We start from the raw sequence: 15,916 nt of genomic DNA on the forward strand, positions 1-15,916 counted from the left end.
ATTTAATTTCTAAGGAGTAAGAATATTAATTTCCTAATGATATCGGAGTCCTAAGGATATTTTATATGTTATTCTCCCCATCACTTGATCTTGATATCAACTGAGGGCACTTTTAATTTGAAGATCAGTGCTTAATCTCTTCAGAGCTCAAAACTTTAGAATGGGATATCCTTAATCCCGATCGGTAAATTAATCTGGAGATTAATAACGAGAGGAGAACAAGCATTATCTAATCTTGAGATTAAGAAAAAGAGTGGATCAAGCATTAATCCCGATATCTACTATTCAAAAGTTCCCAGCTCAGTTCAATTATCCCTCCCCAGATCAGTCATCAATGCTCCCTTCATCCACCGACTGGGTACGATTAAGATGCGGGATATTAAATAAATATTAAATTAATCTGCAGATGAACTAGAGATTAATCTGGCTATTAGCAATACAAGAGTTCCCAGCTCTGGTAACATCTAACAACATTTTCTATTGGAAAAGTGAACGCAAATAATGATGAAACACAAGTAATAAAGCACTTCAGAAAATCCTAATTGCAAACAAACATTGAATGCAAAATATCGAGGAGGCAACATTGATAAATCAGTATGGGGAATGGTACTTCTAAATAGGCACTGTAAAGAAGGAACGCTAAGAATATTTTGGAAATCTTCTTTTTAAACATAAGATGACTAAATAGATTTACGTCAAAACTGAAAAATTATCTCTAAAGGAACAGTTGTGAGAGAAACAAAGATAAATGTGTGTATTTTATTTTTCTATTTTAAAAAAATGACAATTGGTTTAAGTGGACTAGAATTAGGTAATTATTGCTTTAATGACGCACGCCCAACTGCGAGCCCCTAGTAATTAGCTGGGTATAAACTCTGCGGGAGGATTCTCGACTTCAGATCTTACAATCTCCTTCCCAGGTACACATCTACTATTATATTTACACTTATCATAAATATTGTTTCAAAAATTTAAACATTTATCTAAATTCCTTTAAACTTGTCCTTTATATAATTTATAAATATTATTTTGTAACTTATCTTTAAATACAAAGTCAAACTTTTAAACATTTAACTCTTTACTTTCAAGTCGATCTCTTAAACTTATTTTAAATCTTATTTCTATAATTGAACTATCTCATTCTGAACTAACCAGGGGTAAGATGAATTTGTTTTCTTCTATTTATTTTTACTTTTTTATTTAAAAAGTATATGCCGACAAAAATTTATTTAAGAGAATAGGCGAAAAAATTGCTTTTAATAGTTCCAATTATGATTGAAAGTCACAGTTTTAAGGAATAAGGACCAAACCGTTAAATCTGCGTTATCTGAGCTGAAAACTTTATAATGGTGGATATCAAGATCAATTCTTGATCCTCTCTTTTTCTTAATCTCGAGACTAACCTAATCTTGTACTTGTATCCTAAAAAGTGTATAAAATTCAACCAATCAGAGTCGCGTATTAGAAGCCGAGAAATTTGAAATTTTGCGCACAATTTATGATTAATATACAGACACGGGAGGGACTCGCTAATTCTGAAAAAGCGGTTTTTGGTTTTTATGTACTGTTAACCGTTTCCAAAATAAGAGTGGATTAGGCAAGAAATTAAAAGTGTCCACAATGGATATTCGGATTAATCAGTCGGGATTAAAGGTATCCCGTTTAAAAGTTTTCAGCTCTGCTAAATCACTGTTTTTTTCTTCATAACAGTTACATTTTATTCTCTATAAAATACTGTTCCAAGACCTTTCACATTTCTTAGAATTAATCTTGATAAAGGAATTTGAACTGATTCTATTTAATTTCTTTTCAAGTCAAGTTATTACTTTATTTTAAAATATAATCTTGAAAATTTTTTTAATGGTACAAATCCAAAATTTATTTTTTCAATTTAATTTAATTCAATTCAATTCAAGAAGCCAGGGACTGTCTAATAGCTCCATGATCTAGGCAGGGTACACCATTTCCAGATCAAAGCTTTTCAGCTTGACATAGTTTAGATCTAACTACGGACTTTTGCAAAAAAAAATGCGAACACTTTCTTTCGTATTTCTAACTTTTTCGCAAACATGAATTAAGCAAAAAGAATGCGAAAACGATGCAAAATTCCGCGTAAATACTTTTTGATCAAAAAAATTCCGCTAAATTTGCATTTGTTTTTTCGCAAAACAGAATAAAGAAAAATTTCGTGAAGAAAGCAAAAATTTTCGCATTTTTCTCGAACGAATGAAATGCGAAAAATTGCTGAATTTTCGGCGAACGATTTACCCTTTTTGCTAGTGACCTTACTTGCGACTAAATCTGATCCATGTTACCAGTCTCATTCTCAACACTTTCTGCTAGCAATTTACCAAAAAAATACTTATCTTGTTAAATTTAGAGACTAATAGCTTATATAGCTTGTTGACATGGGGATCTTAGGAGTAGTATTAGCTGTTGCTATTATTAGCATTCACGCCTCAGATGTTACGGGTAAGACAAAGTTTTTTTTAAATATTCCATTTTTTTACTTTATTAAAAGTGTTTAACTCTTGTTACCATTCAACTAAGATAAGGGCTGAATTAAAAAGCAAGAATAAAACTTACTACTACTGTTCCAAATTTAAGAAAAGTCTTAGATACTTAGCAATAAAAAAAAAACACATTTTTTAGCCCATTTAATTTTCCTTTTATTTTAGGAGCAAGTTCAGATCGCTCATTGAGTGGTAAGAATATAAAGTTTACTACAATCTATATTTGTAATTATTTGTATCTCTAATATTTATGAACTAGGAACTGAAAGACAATCTCTGTATGCTGACTCCAGAACAATCAGCAGAAACAAAAGAAATCCACTAAACAACCAAAGACAGAACAATAACAATAATGGTGACAAAAAAGAGGAGAAACAAAAGAAAAAGAAAGGGAGAGAAAATGCCGTAACCAAAACAAACGGAAAAAAAACTAATAAAAAAGGTAATGGCAAATCAAAAGGCAACATAAAAAGGAGACAACGAAAAAGAAGCAAAGCTGGCAATAAAGAAGAAGAGAATGGTGACACCATAGGAAATACAACAGAAAACGGCAAGGGAAAAGGTAAAGGAAAAGGCGAGGGCAACAATAAAGGAAAAAAAGGGGGAAAAAGTGGAAAAAGAAAACGTAATAATGGAAATAAAAATGAGAAGGAAGATGAAGTAAATAATAATAAAGAAAAAAAGAAAGGAAAAAAGAAAAAGCAAAAAAAAATTCAGAAAACAGATAAGGTCAAAAAACCAGAAGAGACAAGAACCCTCACTCGGCAAGTAGATGATACTTGCGTCAAGGTAAATTTTGATTTGAGATAAATAAACTGAAAAAGAATAAAACACAGATAAATTTTTCAGGATCTGGCAACCTTAGCTTCAGTGGCCTCAAACCAAGCTAGAAATTTCTTCCAGCAAGCAAACAGAATCCTTGCAAATAATGACATTAAAACATCTAAGAGCGGGAAGAAAGGAAACTTCAAGGATCCTGTAAAAATTCTTATCAACAACCTTGGTGGAGATCCTGCCAACTTGACCTGTTCTGGGAAAGCTATCAGTAATGATACAGCCAAAGGTGTGTTTGTTTTAACTTTGCAGCCAATCAAAAATGGAAAAGTAGACAAAAATATTACTTGATTTACTTTAAGTTATCATGCAAAGATAGCCATAATTACATGCCTGGCCTAATTGTACAGATCATGGGCTTCATTTAATAGATAAGAAATACCCACTTATAAAAGTTTTGAATAATAATAATACCCATCAAGATTAAGTAAAGGAACTCTTACTAAATAATAATGCCAAATTGTTGTCCTTACAATTAACATAACATAGATTTTATTTTCTATAGAAACAACAAAGACATTGGAGGAATGTGAGGCGAACATAACCAGTGCTTGTGTTGCTTCCCTCCCTGATGCCAACCTTACAAAAGTTCAAGAATGCAAGACTGTCACAGATGATTTCAGGTTGGTAATAATTTTTAGTGACTTACATATCCTCATAAATTGAAGTAACACTTAAAACAAAGAATTTCATGTCTGATTCACAACCAGTATCAACACATTTATCTGAGTAACAGTAAAAATAAATCGGTTTTTTTTCTGTATTGAAAATAGATAAATGTTGTCAATTTATTTTCTTGTTTCTGACGTTTACATTCAGAAGTTCCTTTTAGAGACAACCCCCAAAATGAAAATTATTAATATTTAAGAGAAATTTCCAAAAATTTCCTGAGAAAGGGTTTTCAGGATCTATTCTTATTGTTAATAGTTTTAGTTAATCTTTCATTATTGGTACTTACAATGTTGTCCTTCAAGATTTTTAAAAAAACCTTTTACTTAACGTAAAAGTATCAATAAACCTGAAAATCCAAAACATAAGTTTTAAATAATTTTTTATTTCTAATGATTGTTAAGTGTCTTTTAAGCTTTTTATGAAGAATCGTAGTTTGACAGAGAAATTACCTGTTCAGACAATTTTTATTTTTATTTCAACTATCTTAATTGATTCAGAATATTTCTTTCAATTTTGGACTTATAAAAAGGCATTTTTAAGTAATCCTAAGAAAAGTAAAGAGACAATGAGTTATATCCAACAACTTCAAGAAACTAGGAGAAAGAGGTTTTCTATTCACGTATGTAAATATTTGTTTGAAGAGTACCATCATAACTTGCTAGTGACAGCTTCCCTAATTTAACTTAATTTGAGAGTCTCTATGACTCTATATATTTAGAAAACTATACATTGATCTGTTGGGAAAAAATCTACCTACTAAATCTGCTGCTGAGGTATAGATTTCAAATTGGTCTTGATCATTAAATTCCAGCCAAGGGTTATGATTTTTAAGAATTGAGAGTTAACATGAAAAATTGGACTTTAATATAACTTAGCTCAAAGCCAAAACAAAGCATGGGGAAGATTTGATGTCATATGAAAATATTCAGAGATTTAAAATTAACCATCAAGTGTATGTGCAGATATGTCAAGCAACTAAGGATTCAACACTGACGACCTTAATGGATCAAGTGAGGAATTGTTCATTTCTAACCGACATTGATAAAGCTCAGAGAGAGGAACGTGGTGCTTGTGATACAGGTAGAAAACAAATTTTCGGACAAAGCCATGTTAAGATTAGTCATTTTTAAATAAACATTTGACCATTCTGTAATAATTTTAAAGAAACCCAAATCATGTAACAATAAACCACCCATCCCCCCACCCCCCAAAAAAAATGGGATTAAGACTTTGGAGCCATTACAATCCTCAAAAACGTCCACTAGTAAATAGCTTTTAATTTTGGAAGGGGATAGAAGTAGCTTTAGTCATTGGACTACAAAATGAAAAATGGAAACATTCAAACCTTCATTAGGCATAAAAGTGTTTGCCATTTAATGCCATGTAATAATTTAACCAATTTGTGGGGAGCCATGATGACTTAAACCTTTTTTAAGTCTCATAAAAATAATAACTTAAATCTGTATTTCTAAATGACAATTTCTAACATTTTCTTGTTAAATTTGTTTGTTCTAGTTAACAGGAAATTTTTTTGAATATTTGACATAGTTTTACATCTAACAAAAGCACTGGACTTTAAAATTCATTAGTGCTGTTGTAAATTCCTGCAACAAGGTTCTAATAATATTTCTTTTAGCGTTTAAGAATTGCAGACAAGCAGAGAGAGATACAATAGCAGCAATAAACAGATGTGCGACATGCCCATCTGCAGACACCCTTGCAGCTGAGATAGCTGTCCTTGATAGGTGAGTAAGGACTAGTTTCAATAATAATAAGAATTCAGAAGCAATCTATCTACAAATCTTGGTATTATCATTACCATCTAATATATCCACCTGTTCCACATTTACTTTTCTTGTTATTACCATACCATCTATCTATTTATACACTTTTTAAGTTTGGAAAATGCTTTTAACAAAACTGAGGAGGCTTTAGATGCAGCACTAAAGGCTGCAGGTCTAAATACAGGAGCTGGTTCTAATGGAACGGTAATATGGAACTTTATTAAAAAATTTTATAATTTAAAAATGTCGTTTCAGAAAGTTCTAATTAGAAAATATAGTTCTAATTAAATTAACTATCATTAACTTTTACCAATTCTTTATGTGTCCAAAATCAAGCCTGAATTTTTTGCATGAATGAATATTTTTTTAATTTAAGACATAAAGGGCACATTCGATATTCAACGGTACTTGTTAACTTTTGAAATTCAATAAAATCCCTGTAACAACCCCATTGAGCAAACCTTTTTAAAACCTTTTTATAAATTTATCACTTTGATAGCTCTCTGCTGATGCTCTAGCAGGCCTAGCAAACATAAGTACAGAAGGCCTGGCTGATGGATGTAAAGCTATTCTTCAAGGTAAATTGGCAATCATTTCCAAACAAATTTTTGCAATCAAACCATGCCATGTCTTGAAATGACATCAACAATGGAACATAAATCCTTAGTAACAAAAACCAAATGAAATCTTAAAACTTTACAAAACTTTAAAATTCTTTTCAGGGTTCATCAATTTCAATAGATCTGCAGAAGCGTCCGGTTCTGATCCAAACAAGCCCCTAAATCAAGTAAATGCAGCTAAAGCAGCTGAAGCATTGAATACCATTAATTCAAGGTATTTAATTTTGGGAAAATTCAAAGTAATGATTTTGCTTCAAGGCAGAAGAAGTCAAGGTATTTATATGGGGAAAATTTAGCATTATGTATCATAGGTGGGACTTAAATGTATCCTTTTTAACTTGTTTTGCGTAGTTTTCATTAAAAAAAATTTTAAAAACTTAACCGAGAGTTTAAAAATAAGATGATGATAATTGTAAAAAAGCCGACTTATCAATACAAAAATAAAATGTTTAGAACAACCCTTCTAGAAGATATAAAGTCATGCCCTGCAGCGCCAGCCAGACAATCTTTCAGTTTTGCAATTGTATACATTAGGTAGGGTTTATAACACTGATTTCTATCCACCAAATATTGGAAAATAATGCTTAATACTTTCATATTTTAGATTTTACATATTCTGGTGCATAAGATGGAGAAGAGTTGTTGTAATCATCAGAATTCAAGTCCTCGTAGTTATCTTCAACGTACCGAGACCAACCACTACTCCGCAAATAACAACTAGAGCGCCTTCTGGAAGATTACTTCGGAGAGACAAACTAATAAAATCTGTTTTCCTTAGAAGAAATTAGGACAACAGATGGATTGAACTATTCCAGTGAGAAGACCCACATTTGCCAAGCCACGGATTATGAGAATGCCAACAAGCTACATGCTACTAGTGACAAATGACTACTTAAAACTAACCTATTAAAAATGCTTACAAAAGACACACAAAAAAGTGCCGACACAAGACGTTGACTAAAGACTATAATTTAACATGTTTATTATATTTAAAGATATTTTCCATTATTCATATATGTACATGTATAAATAAATAAAGGATACGCATTGCAATCTGTTTCTATTTCTTAGATGGATATTAACTTTTTGAAATAACAAGAGCGAAATTAAGACACACCCACCCCTTCCCCCCGAGTGAAAAGTCTGCATACTTACAAGTTAACATCACATTCTAATTTTAATATCTTCAGAGCTGAACACTTCAGAATGGCGGATATTGAGATCAATGTTTGATCTCCTCTTTTTTTCTTAATCTCGAGATATAATAATTCTTGTTCTCCTCTTGTTATTAATCTCCGGATTGATTAACCGGTCGGGATTAAGGATATCCCACTCTAAAGTTTTCAGCTCAGGTGTCCTTCAATCTTTAAAAACTGTTTAATAAAGTTTAAAAAAATGTACTGGTATGCGTCAAATTGTGGTAAGATCTATCTTTAATTAAAATGGAAACTAGCACAACTACCCATTGTTATTCTTGGTATATATAGTCAAATATTTCGACAAAAGACGACCTCCTATCTTATTATTATCTGTGGTTATTTGAGCCAAAGGACCTAACTGTGTTGCCCATTGGAAAAATTGAGTTACGGTTTGGTCAGTTATGGGTACCAAATATACATATAGACTTATTGTTTTCTTCTGTAGATTCTACTGGAAATATGTTTACCTTTGAATATTAAATAACTCAGTTTAGACTTAAACTATTTTGTAAACTTTGTTTTAAGGAAATGTAAGAGTTATTTCAACAAACCCTCCATGCAAAGATGGCAATGCACAATTCACAACGGCACGTTTGAAAGCTTTATCTTATCAACGTTTAACACATTGAAAACTGATTATTTTTAATTTTGGTTTCGAATTGATACAACTGGAAAATATATAGAAATGCAATAAAATTAAACACATTTAGACCTAGAAAAACGACAAAATCTTCCACATTATTGATCAAATAAAGGTTTTAAGGGTACTGTTGCAAATCGTGCATTGTCATCAAAGCATGGAGCTAAAGTCACTTGAATTAACGCCTCTAGTCCCTTTAAATAAGTTAATGTTTTCAAAGAAACTGTAGAAAATTTACCTGATCCGTTGTGAGGGGAGGAATACGTTTCATAAGAGCACATAGAGAATCTCTAACCATTGTCGAACTTGTTCTAGCAAAAAAAAACATTTTGTTTTTAGTTTATTTTCAAAATATATGAAACAAAACAAATATATCTTATCCCCGTTTAGATTTTTAAAAAATATTTATGAAAACAAAAAATTAAACTTTAAAAGTAACTTCTTATACGTCACATTAATTGTACTTCAATTCGGATTAGAAATATCTATGAAACCTTATGATTGACACACATCTTCTATATAAAATTGTAACTATAATATTTAGGCCAATAAAGGAAACAGTTACCTATTCCCTATGAGATGTTTGTCATGAGCTGTAACGAAAAGGATCCATGTAATCATCTTGAACTCATCATAAGTTTTACAGTCAAGCAGATTTTTCAATATCAAATTCTACCGAACATTTTGTATTTATTTATTTATTTATTTATTATGGCAACCCTAAACCCAAGAATCACGACCGTTAGCACCTTCCTAGCTAAATGATACAGAGCTGAAAACTTTAGAATGGTGGATATTGAGATTAATACTTGATTCTCTCTTTTTCTTAATATCGAGACTAATCTAATCTTGTACTTTATCAATCAGAGTCGCGTATATGAAGCCAATAAATTTGAAATTTTGCGCGCCATTTAAGATTAATATACGGAAACGGGAAGAACTCTCTAAATAAAAAAGAACAGTTTAAGAAGAAAATCATAAGTGTGCCCATTGGATACTCAGATTAAGTAATTGGGATTTAGGATATTTCATTCTTAAGTTTTTTTTCTCAATCAAGAATATCCCCCCCCCCCCCCATCTTTATTATTCATATCATCTTTGAATATAAATATGTTCCTTTATCAGCTTGAAGGTGTGGAGCATGGCATTAGGTGCTAAAGGAGGTCCTGGTTCAAGAACAGGAAATCTAAAAAATAATCTAATTGAAGCACAGATCTAAAATTTTGGTTTATCAACAGTTTTATAACACGCTGAGTCGGTTACCCTCCGCTTGGTGATAAAGTCTAATTCGGCTGCGACATCCAACCAATTTCTTAAATTCATTTCTGAAGGGACTGAAAGCGTAATTTCAAGTTAACTTTCATTAACAGATTTACAACGATACCCATAAAACCTTTGTTTGATCAAGGTTTTCATAGATATTCTTATTTTTTAGCGAGAAATTAAGTGCTAAGAAACCACGCGAGTGTACTCTGTACAGTGTACCTGTAACCTCGAGTCTCCGTCCACTCAATCTTCAGCTATACGCGAGTCACTTAAGATTACGCATATAGTCCCTTTAGCGATCTCTTGGGAGGGGGGAGGGGGGATTTCCAGCTGAGTTGATGTGGTTGACCAGTATCTCAACCAAAAATATTATCTTTATATTTCTTTCCGAAATAAACCTTTGCTATTTGGTAAAACCTATATAATAAAGCTCATTGCTCATATATATATATATATATTTGTCAGCTATAGCTGACCAAACGGCTGGACCGAATGGTGTGAAATTTTTTTTCTTGATTTTTTTTTTAATAAAAGATTTGTCAAAATTCAAGAATTTTTTTCAAAATTTTTAATTTTTTTTGATTCCACGTGCAACGCCGGCCACTCCAGCTAGTTGTTTAATAAATCAACTCACCTGAATGCTGGACTTAGGAGGAGTTTTCTTAAAATGTTCCTGGTAAAACTTGGGATTGAATATTAGTTTAGGGTCAGCTCTGTAGTTGGTTAAAACCAAGATTATCTTGTTCAGGTTCAGCTTCCAGCTGTACCCGTAGTTCAGGAGGAGGTCGGAGATACATTTCTCTAAAATAAAACTACTCAAATCAAAACACTCTAATTTTTATAAAAGGAAAAGGTCGAATTTTTGCTAATTTACAGGAACGACTTTGAGACCTCGTATCGTCTCTACTTTTGATACTATAATCAAGTAGTCTTACATGATTTTTAATTTGTTACCTATAATTAACCTATCACAGTCATCTGCAAGTACGGAATATGAATAAAACAAATAGTCCAGAACTATTTGGTATTCAGTCTAAAAATATATTTTATCATTATTATTTCTGTTTTTATTATTATTTAAATGTTCAATAACAAATCAAAACAATTTTTGAAAATATAAAACACTGGCATCATAACTGAATAGGATTCGGAGAAAATATAAACCCCTGGCATAGTAACTGGATAGAATACGGAGAAAATATAAACCCCTGGCATAATAACTGGATAGAATACGGAGAAAATATAAACCCCTGGTATAATAACTGGATAGAATACAGAGAAAATATAAAACCCTGGCATTATAACTGGATAGAATACGGAGAAAATATAAAACCCTGGCATTATAACTGGATAGAATACGGAGAAAATATAAACCCCTGGCATAATAACTGGATAGAATACGGAGAAAATATAAAACCCTGGCATTATAACTGGATAGAATACGGAGAAAATATGAAACCCTGGCATTATAACTGGATAGAATACGGAGAAAATATAAACCCCTGGCATAATAACTGGATAGAATACGGAGAAAATATAAAACCCTGCATTATAACTGGATAGGATTCGGAGAAAATGTTTTGGCATTGAATAATAATTGACCTAACATAATGAACTTAATGGACTTACATTGAACTTATAATTGTGGGTCTTTTATTTCTTGAACTTGACGATCTTTAGTTAGATTAGAAAATGTAATTTCATTAAATGACGATAAAAAAGTAAGACAACTCATGTTTATTGCATTTTACTTTGATCTAAATGGACCTGATCTTTTATTAGTAAACTACTAGCTGAGGTTGCCTGGAGGGACTCCGCTAATACAACAGGATCCTAATATTTTAAAATAAGTTTATTTTGATGAGTTAACTACTATCTGAGGTAGCCTGGAGGGACTCCGCTAATACAACAGGATCCTAGTATTTTAAAATAAGTTTATTTTGATGAGTTAACTACTAGCTGAGGTAGCCTGGAGGGACTCCGCTAATACAACAGGATCCTAGTATTTTAAAATAAGTTTATTTTTATGAGTTAACTACTAGCTGAGGTAGCCTGCAGGGACTCCCCTAATACAACAGGATCCAAGTATTTTAAAATAAGTTTATTTTGATGAGTAAACTACTATATTTCGTGTCTTTTTTCAATGAACTTAACCTTCCCTAAAACTATTTATAAAAACAATGAAAGATACAAAAAGAAGTAAAAACTCCAATAAAGTTTTAAAAATAATTAAGGAGGATAACGTAGAAAATATTTAAGAACAAAAGAAACTGTTATAAAGAAGGGAATAACATAGAAATTAAGGATAAAGTTTATCGAATTGCCTCCTCATTCTTTTCATTCAATCATAACCAGAAAGACCCGGAATTAATTTACAGTTAACAAAGAGACTTTTTTTTACATAATACATATATATCTCTGGCAATTTCAAATGTTCAAAAAATGCAGAATAGTTTGGAAATGGCAGGACTAGGGCTAATTAATGATTATCGTTTCATCAATCATATTAATAAAATTAGATTGTAACGTCATCAGATTAATTGTACATTAATGGCAGGACTATTAATGGCAGGACTAGGGCTAATTAATGATTATCGTTTCATCAATCATATTAATAAAATTAGATTGTAACGTCATCTGATTAATTGTAAATTAATGGCAGGACTAGGGCTAATTAATGATTATCGTTTCATCAATCATATTTTTAAAATTAGATTGTAACGTCATCAGATTAATTGTAAATTAATGGCAGGACTAGGGCTAATTAATGATTATCGTTTCATCAATCATATTAATAAAATTAGATTGTAACGTAGTCTGATTAATTGTACATTAATGGCAGGACTAGGGCTAATTAATGATTATCGTTTCATCAATCATATTAATAAAATTAGATTGTAACGTCATCAGATTAATTGTACATTAATGGCAGGACTAGGGCTAATTAATGATTATCGTTTCATCAATCATATTTTTAAAATTAGATTGTAACGTCATCAGATTAATTGTACATTAATGGCAGGACTAGGGTTGTAACGTCATCAGATTAATTGTAAATTAATGGCAGGACTAGGGCTAATTAATGATTATCGTTTCATCAATCATATTAATAAAATTAGATTGTAACGTCATCAGATTAATTGTAAATTAATGGCAGGACTAGGGCTAATTAATGATTATCGTTTCATCAATCATATTAATAAAATTAGATTGTAACGTAGTCAGATTAATTGTAAATTAATGGCAGGACTAGGGCTAATTAATGATTATCGTTTCATCAATCATATTATTAAAATTAGATTGTAACGTAGTCTGATTAATTGTAAATTAATTCCAGGTCTTTCTGATTAGGACTGTATAAAAAATAATGTATATGTAAAAAAATTCTTACTTTGAGAATAGTATTTATTCTTTCATCGGTAAAACCGCGCTTATACAACCTAGCACGGGGATGGTAGTCAAACAGGCTCTCTGAGAAGAAAATATTTGATTTTATAGTTCTAGAGTTTCAGCAACTATAGGCTTACAGGATATTTCGCAAGCCCTTCGTACTTTACAGAAAACGACGAGTCTTTGTGGTTGCAAATCTACGTGTTCATTTTATTTAACATTTAAAGGGAGTGTTCGCGAAAAATGAAAGGGGGTATAGGCTTAATGCGATAAAAAAGCGCTTTTGATCGCTACTAATCTTACTTCTATCTCTTGCGTCTATAAGAAGAAAATTGATAAAGACGTCTCATACCGAAGAGCGTAGCGCCCATACAAGTTGAGGAAGTTGGAACATACGACTTAGACCGTAAAAAAATCAAATTAATATCAAACAAATCATTCAGATATTACAACCTATGGTCATCGATTATTTTTCGCCACATTTGTCTATATTTAATATTTCATACTAGTTTTGATTTTGTTTTTTTAAAATAATACTTAGCTTACTACTTGTTTTCGAACATTCCTGGAAAATCTGAAAATGTCGTCTTCATTACCAAAAATCCTCGAAACAAGAATAAACGTTTTTATAAGTAACTCTCAGATCATAACAATTAAAACATATTATGAAAAATCAACTATATATAAATGTGGCGAAAGATAATCGATGACTATAGGTTGTAATATCTGAATGATTTGTTTGAAATTAAATTGATTTTTACGGTGTAAATCGTATGTTGCAATTTTCTCAATTTGTATGGACGCCATGTTATACGGTATGAGACATCTTTAACAATTTTCTCTTTATAGACGCAACAGATAGAAGTAAGATTATTGGCGATCAAAAGCGCTTTTTTATCGCATTAAGCCTATACCCCCTTTCATTTTTCGCGAACACTCCCTTTAAATAGTTTTTAATACAATTGTGTGTCGACTGACTGCACGATAAATGATGTAAAAAAGTTTCTATTTTCACCTATGTCAATGTCTCCGTATTTGAAAAATTTTGATCCTCTCTCAGACTGAAACAGGTTTACTCCGGGAGAAAACCTCTCCGGATACTGATTGTTCGGATTATCTAATCTCAAGGATTGATGTCGTTTTACAGGAGATACGGAGTAGAATGTCTCAGCAATCTGTGTCTGAGTCTCATTAAAACCCTATACAAAATATGAGTTCAGTGCTCAGTGTTCAGTGCTCAGTGCTCAGTGCTCAGTGCTCAGTGCTCAGTGTTCAGTGTTCAGTGTTCAGTGTTCAGTGTTCAGTGTTTAGTGTTTAGTGTTTAGTGTTTTGTGTTTTGTGTTTTGTGTTTTGTGTTTAGTGTGCAGTGTGCAGTGTTTAGTGTGCAGTGTGCAGTGTGCAGTGTTCAGTGTTCAGTGTACAGTGTTCCGTGTTCCGTGTTCCGTGTTCCGTGTTCCGTGTTCCGTGTTCCGTGTTCCGTGTTCCGTGTTCAGTGTTCAGTGTTCAGTGTTCAGTGTTCAGTGTTCAGTGTTCATGTTATGTATCTTATTTATAAAGACTAACCTGACTTTGTGAAAGGTTTAGAATTGTTTCCAAGTCAAATTGTTGCTGGGCTTTTCCTTTCCAACTTTCAACTAGAGAAATATATATTACGAATAGGAGGACGCACCAGGGGTGTACATTTTCCTCCTGAATAATCCTCCCCCCTCTTGTGAAAATCATGCGTTTACCCAGAAAATAGGTGTTTTTTTGCTGAATCGGGGGAAATTAATGCTTTTAATGGGAAAATAACAAATTTTTTGTGTAAAAAGTGTGAAAAAAGATTAAAAAACTTGTCTCTCTACGTCCAATTTTTCACCCCAGATCTCCAAAAATCACCACCCCCCCCCCAAGGGGTAGAGGTAATTTTTAAAAATGTAAACCCCTGATGCACTTGTAAAGACTAGCTAATGAGGACTTACTAATGAGAACCAACTTACCAAGGACTAATCTATAATATAATGGGGACACACTTCTCAGAACCAGAAAATAGACGCAACAACAAGAACGCATAGTATGACATAGATTTAACAATCCATATATATTTTAGGAGCCCATACAAAACATATCGTCACTAAACTTATCACCACAAAACATATCACCACAAAACTTATTAAAACAAAACTGATCTAACAACAAAACTTATCAAAACAAAACTTATTATCATAAAACTTATCAAACTACAAAACTTATTAAAATAACTACAAAATTTATTTTTTTAAAACATTTTTAAACGTTCTGTTCTGTGACCTTCGCATGTATCTAGATTTACTATTATCTTGGTGTCCTGGAACACCTACTCCCAAGCTATTCTCTTTCATAACCATGTCTGCCCAGAAAGGGGCTGGGAAACTGAGATTTTACCGAATTTTCTCTTAAAATTCGCGGATTTTTAAAAAATTGTATAGAACATTTCCATGATTTGAAAATTTAGATTCATGAATTTTATGATAAGTTTTGTAGTTTGATACGTTCTGTAGTTGGATAAGTTTTGTAGTTGATAAGTTTTGTTTTGATAAGTTTTATAGTTTGATAAGTTTTGCAATTTGATAAGTTTTGTGATGATATGTTTTGTGGTGATAAGTTTTGTGGTGATATGTTTTGTATGGGCTCCATATATATACATAGGTAGATCGTACCTAAAATATCATCCGCACACATAGATTCGCTCGCACGTGACATCTGCGACAGCTGTGAATCTGTTCGAACCAATTTTATCTGCGACATTGTTCATTTGTAAATTGTCTGAAAGAAATAAATTGAATTAAAATCTGGAAGGCACAATTTAAAATATAACAACGTATATGGCCTACATGTAAGAGTTCGAAAAGCACTATAATTTTGTCCAAATAAAAATCAACATGATGAAAAAGTAGATATTATATAAACACGAATAGGTCATAATGACACATTTTAACTGATGACGTAACATTTGTAATAATAATATATCATAATAAGG

General features: G+C 31.8%; 2 protein-coding genes across 3 annotated transcripts in view; one reads left to right on the plus strand and one right to left on the minus strand.

Moving 5' to 3' along the window:
- Positions 1-15,761, minus strand: part of LOC111703363 (uncharacterized) — a 23,128-nt gene extending 7,367 nt beyond the window's left edge. The window contains exons 1-9 of one of the 2 annotated variants that reach the window (XR_002765605.1): positions 15,597-15,761; positions 14,482-14,552; positions 13,934-14,117; positions 12,920-12,999; positions 11,296-11,361; positions 10,483-10,561; positions 10,163-10,329; positions 9,379-9,448; positions 8,849-8,934 (exon numbers count right to left, since the gene is read on the minus strand). Coding sequence is in view for 1 of the 2 variants with exons in the window: in XM_023475282.1 (XP_023331050.1) it covers positions 8,501-8,573; positions 8,828-8,934; positions 9,379-9,405 (207 nt within the window). In the remaining variant the exon portion in view is untranslated. Of the gene's footprint in view, positions 1-8,500; positions 8,574-8,827; positions 8,935-9,378; positions 9,449-10,162; positions 10,330-10,482; positions 10,562-11,295; positions 11,362-12,919; positions 13,000-13,933; positions 14,118-14,481; positions 14,553-15,596 lie in introns of those variants that run through there. The other variant, XM_023475282.1, reaches the window with a different exon arrangement.
- Positions 2,381-7,476, plus strand: LOC111703355 (uncharacterized). Its single transcript, XM_023475267.1, has 13 exons — positions 2,381-2,472; positions 2,679-2,705; positions 2,773-3,302; positions 3,363-3,576; positions 3,853-3,970; positions 4,738-4,792; positions 4,982-5,099; positions 5,656-5,764; positions 5,917-6,007; positions 6,303-6,381; positions 6,526-6,637; positions 6,877-6,957; positions 7,028-7,476. The coding sequence occupies exons 1-13, from the start codon at positions 2,409-2,411 to the stop codon at positions 7,209-7,211; spliced, it is 1,782 nt and encodes a 593-aa protein (XP_023331035.1). The 5' UTR covers positions 2,381-2,408; the 3' UTR covers positions 7,212-7,476.
- Positions 15,762-15,916: the final 155 nt, after the last annotated feature.

The sequence above is a fragment of the Eurytemora carolleeae genome, unplaced genomic scaffold (genome assembly GCF_000591075.1).
Source record: "Eurytemora carolleeae unplaced genomic scaffold, Eaff_2.0 scaffold549, whole genome shotgun sequence".
Taxonomy (NCBI): Eukaryota; Metazoa; Arthropoda; class Copepoda; order Calanoida; family Temoridae; genus Eurytemora; species Eurytemora carolleeae.

Coding starts and splice junctions, on each gene's coding strand:
- LOC111703355 (XM_023475267.1), top strand. CDS start 2,409: ATGGGGATCTTAGGAGTAGTATTAGCTGTTGCTATTATTAGCATTCAC. Junction 3,971..4,737: donor ACTGTCACAGATGATTTCAG/GTTGGTAATAAT, acceptor CTATATATTTAG/AAAACTATACATTGATCTGT. Junction 5,765..5,916: donor GAGATAGCTGTCCTTGATAG/GTGAGTAAGGAC, acceptor ACACTTTTTAAG/TTTGGAAAATGCTTTTAACA.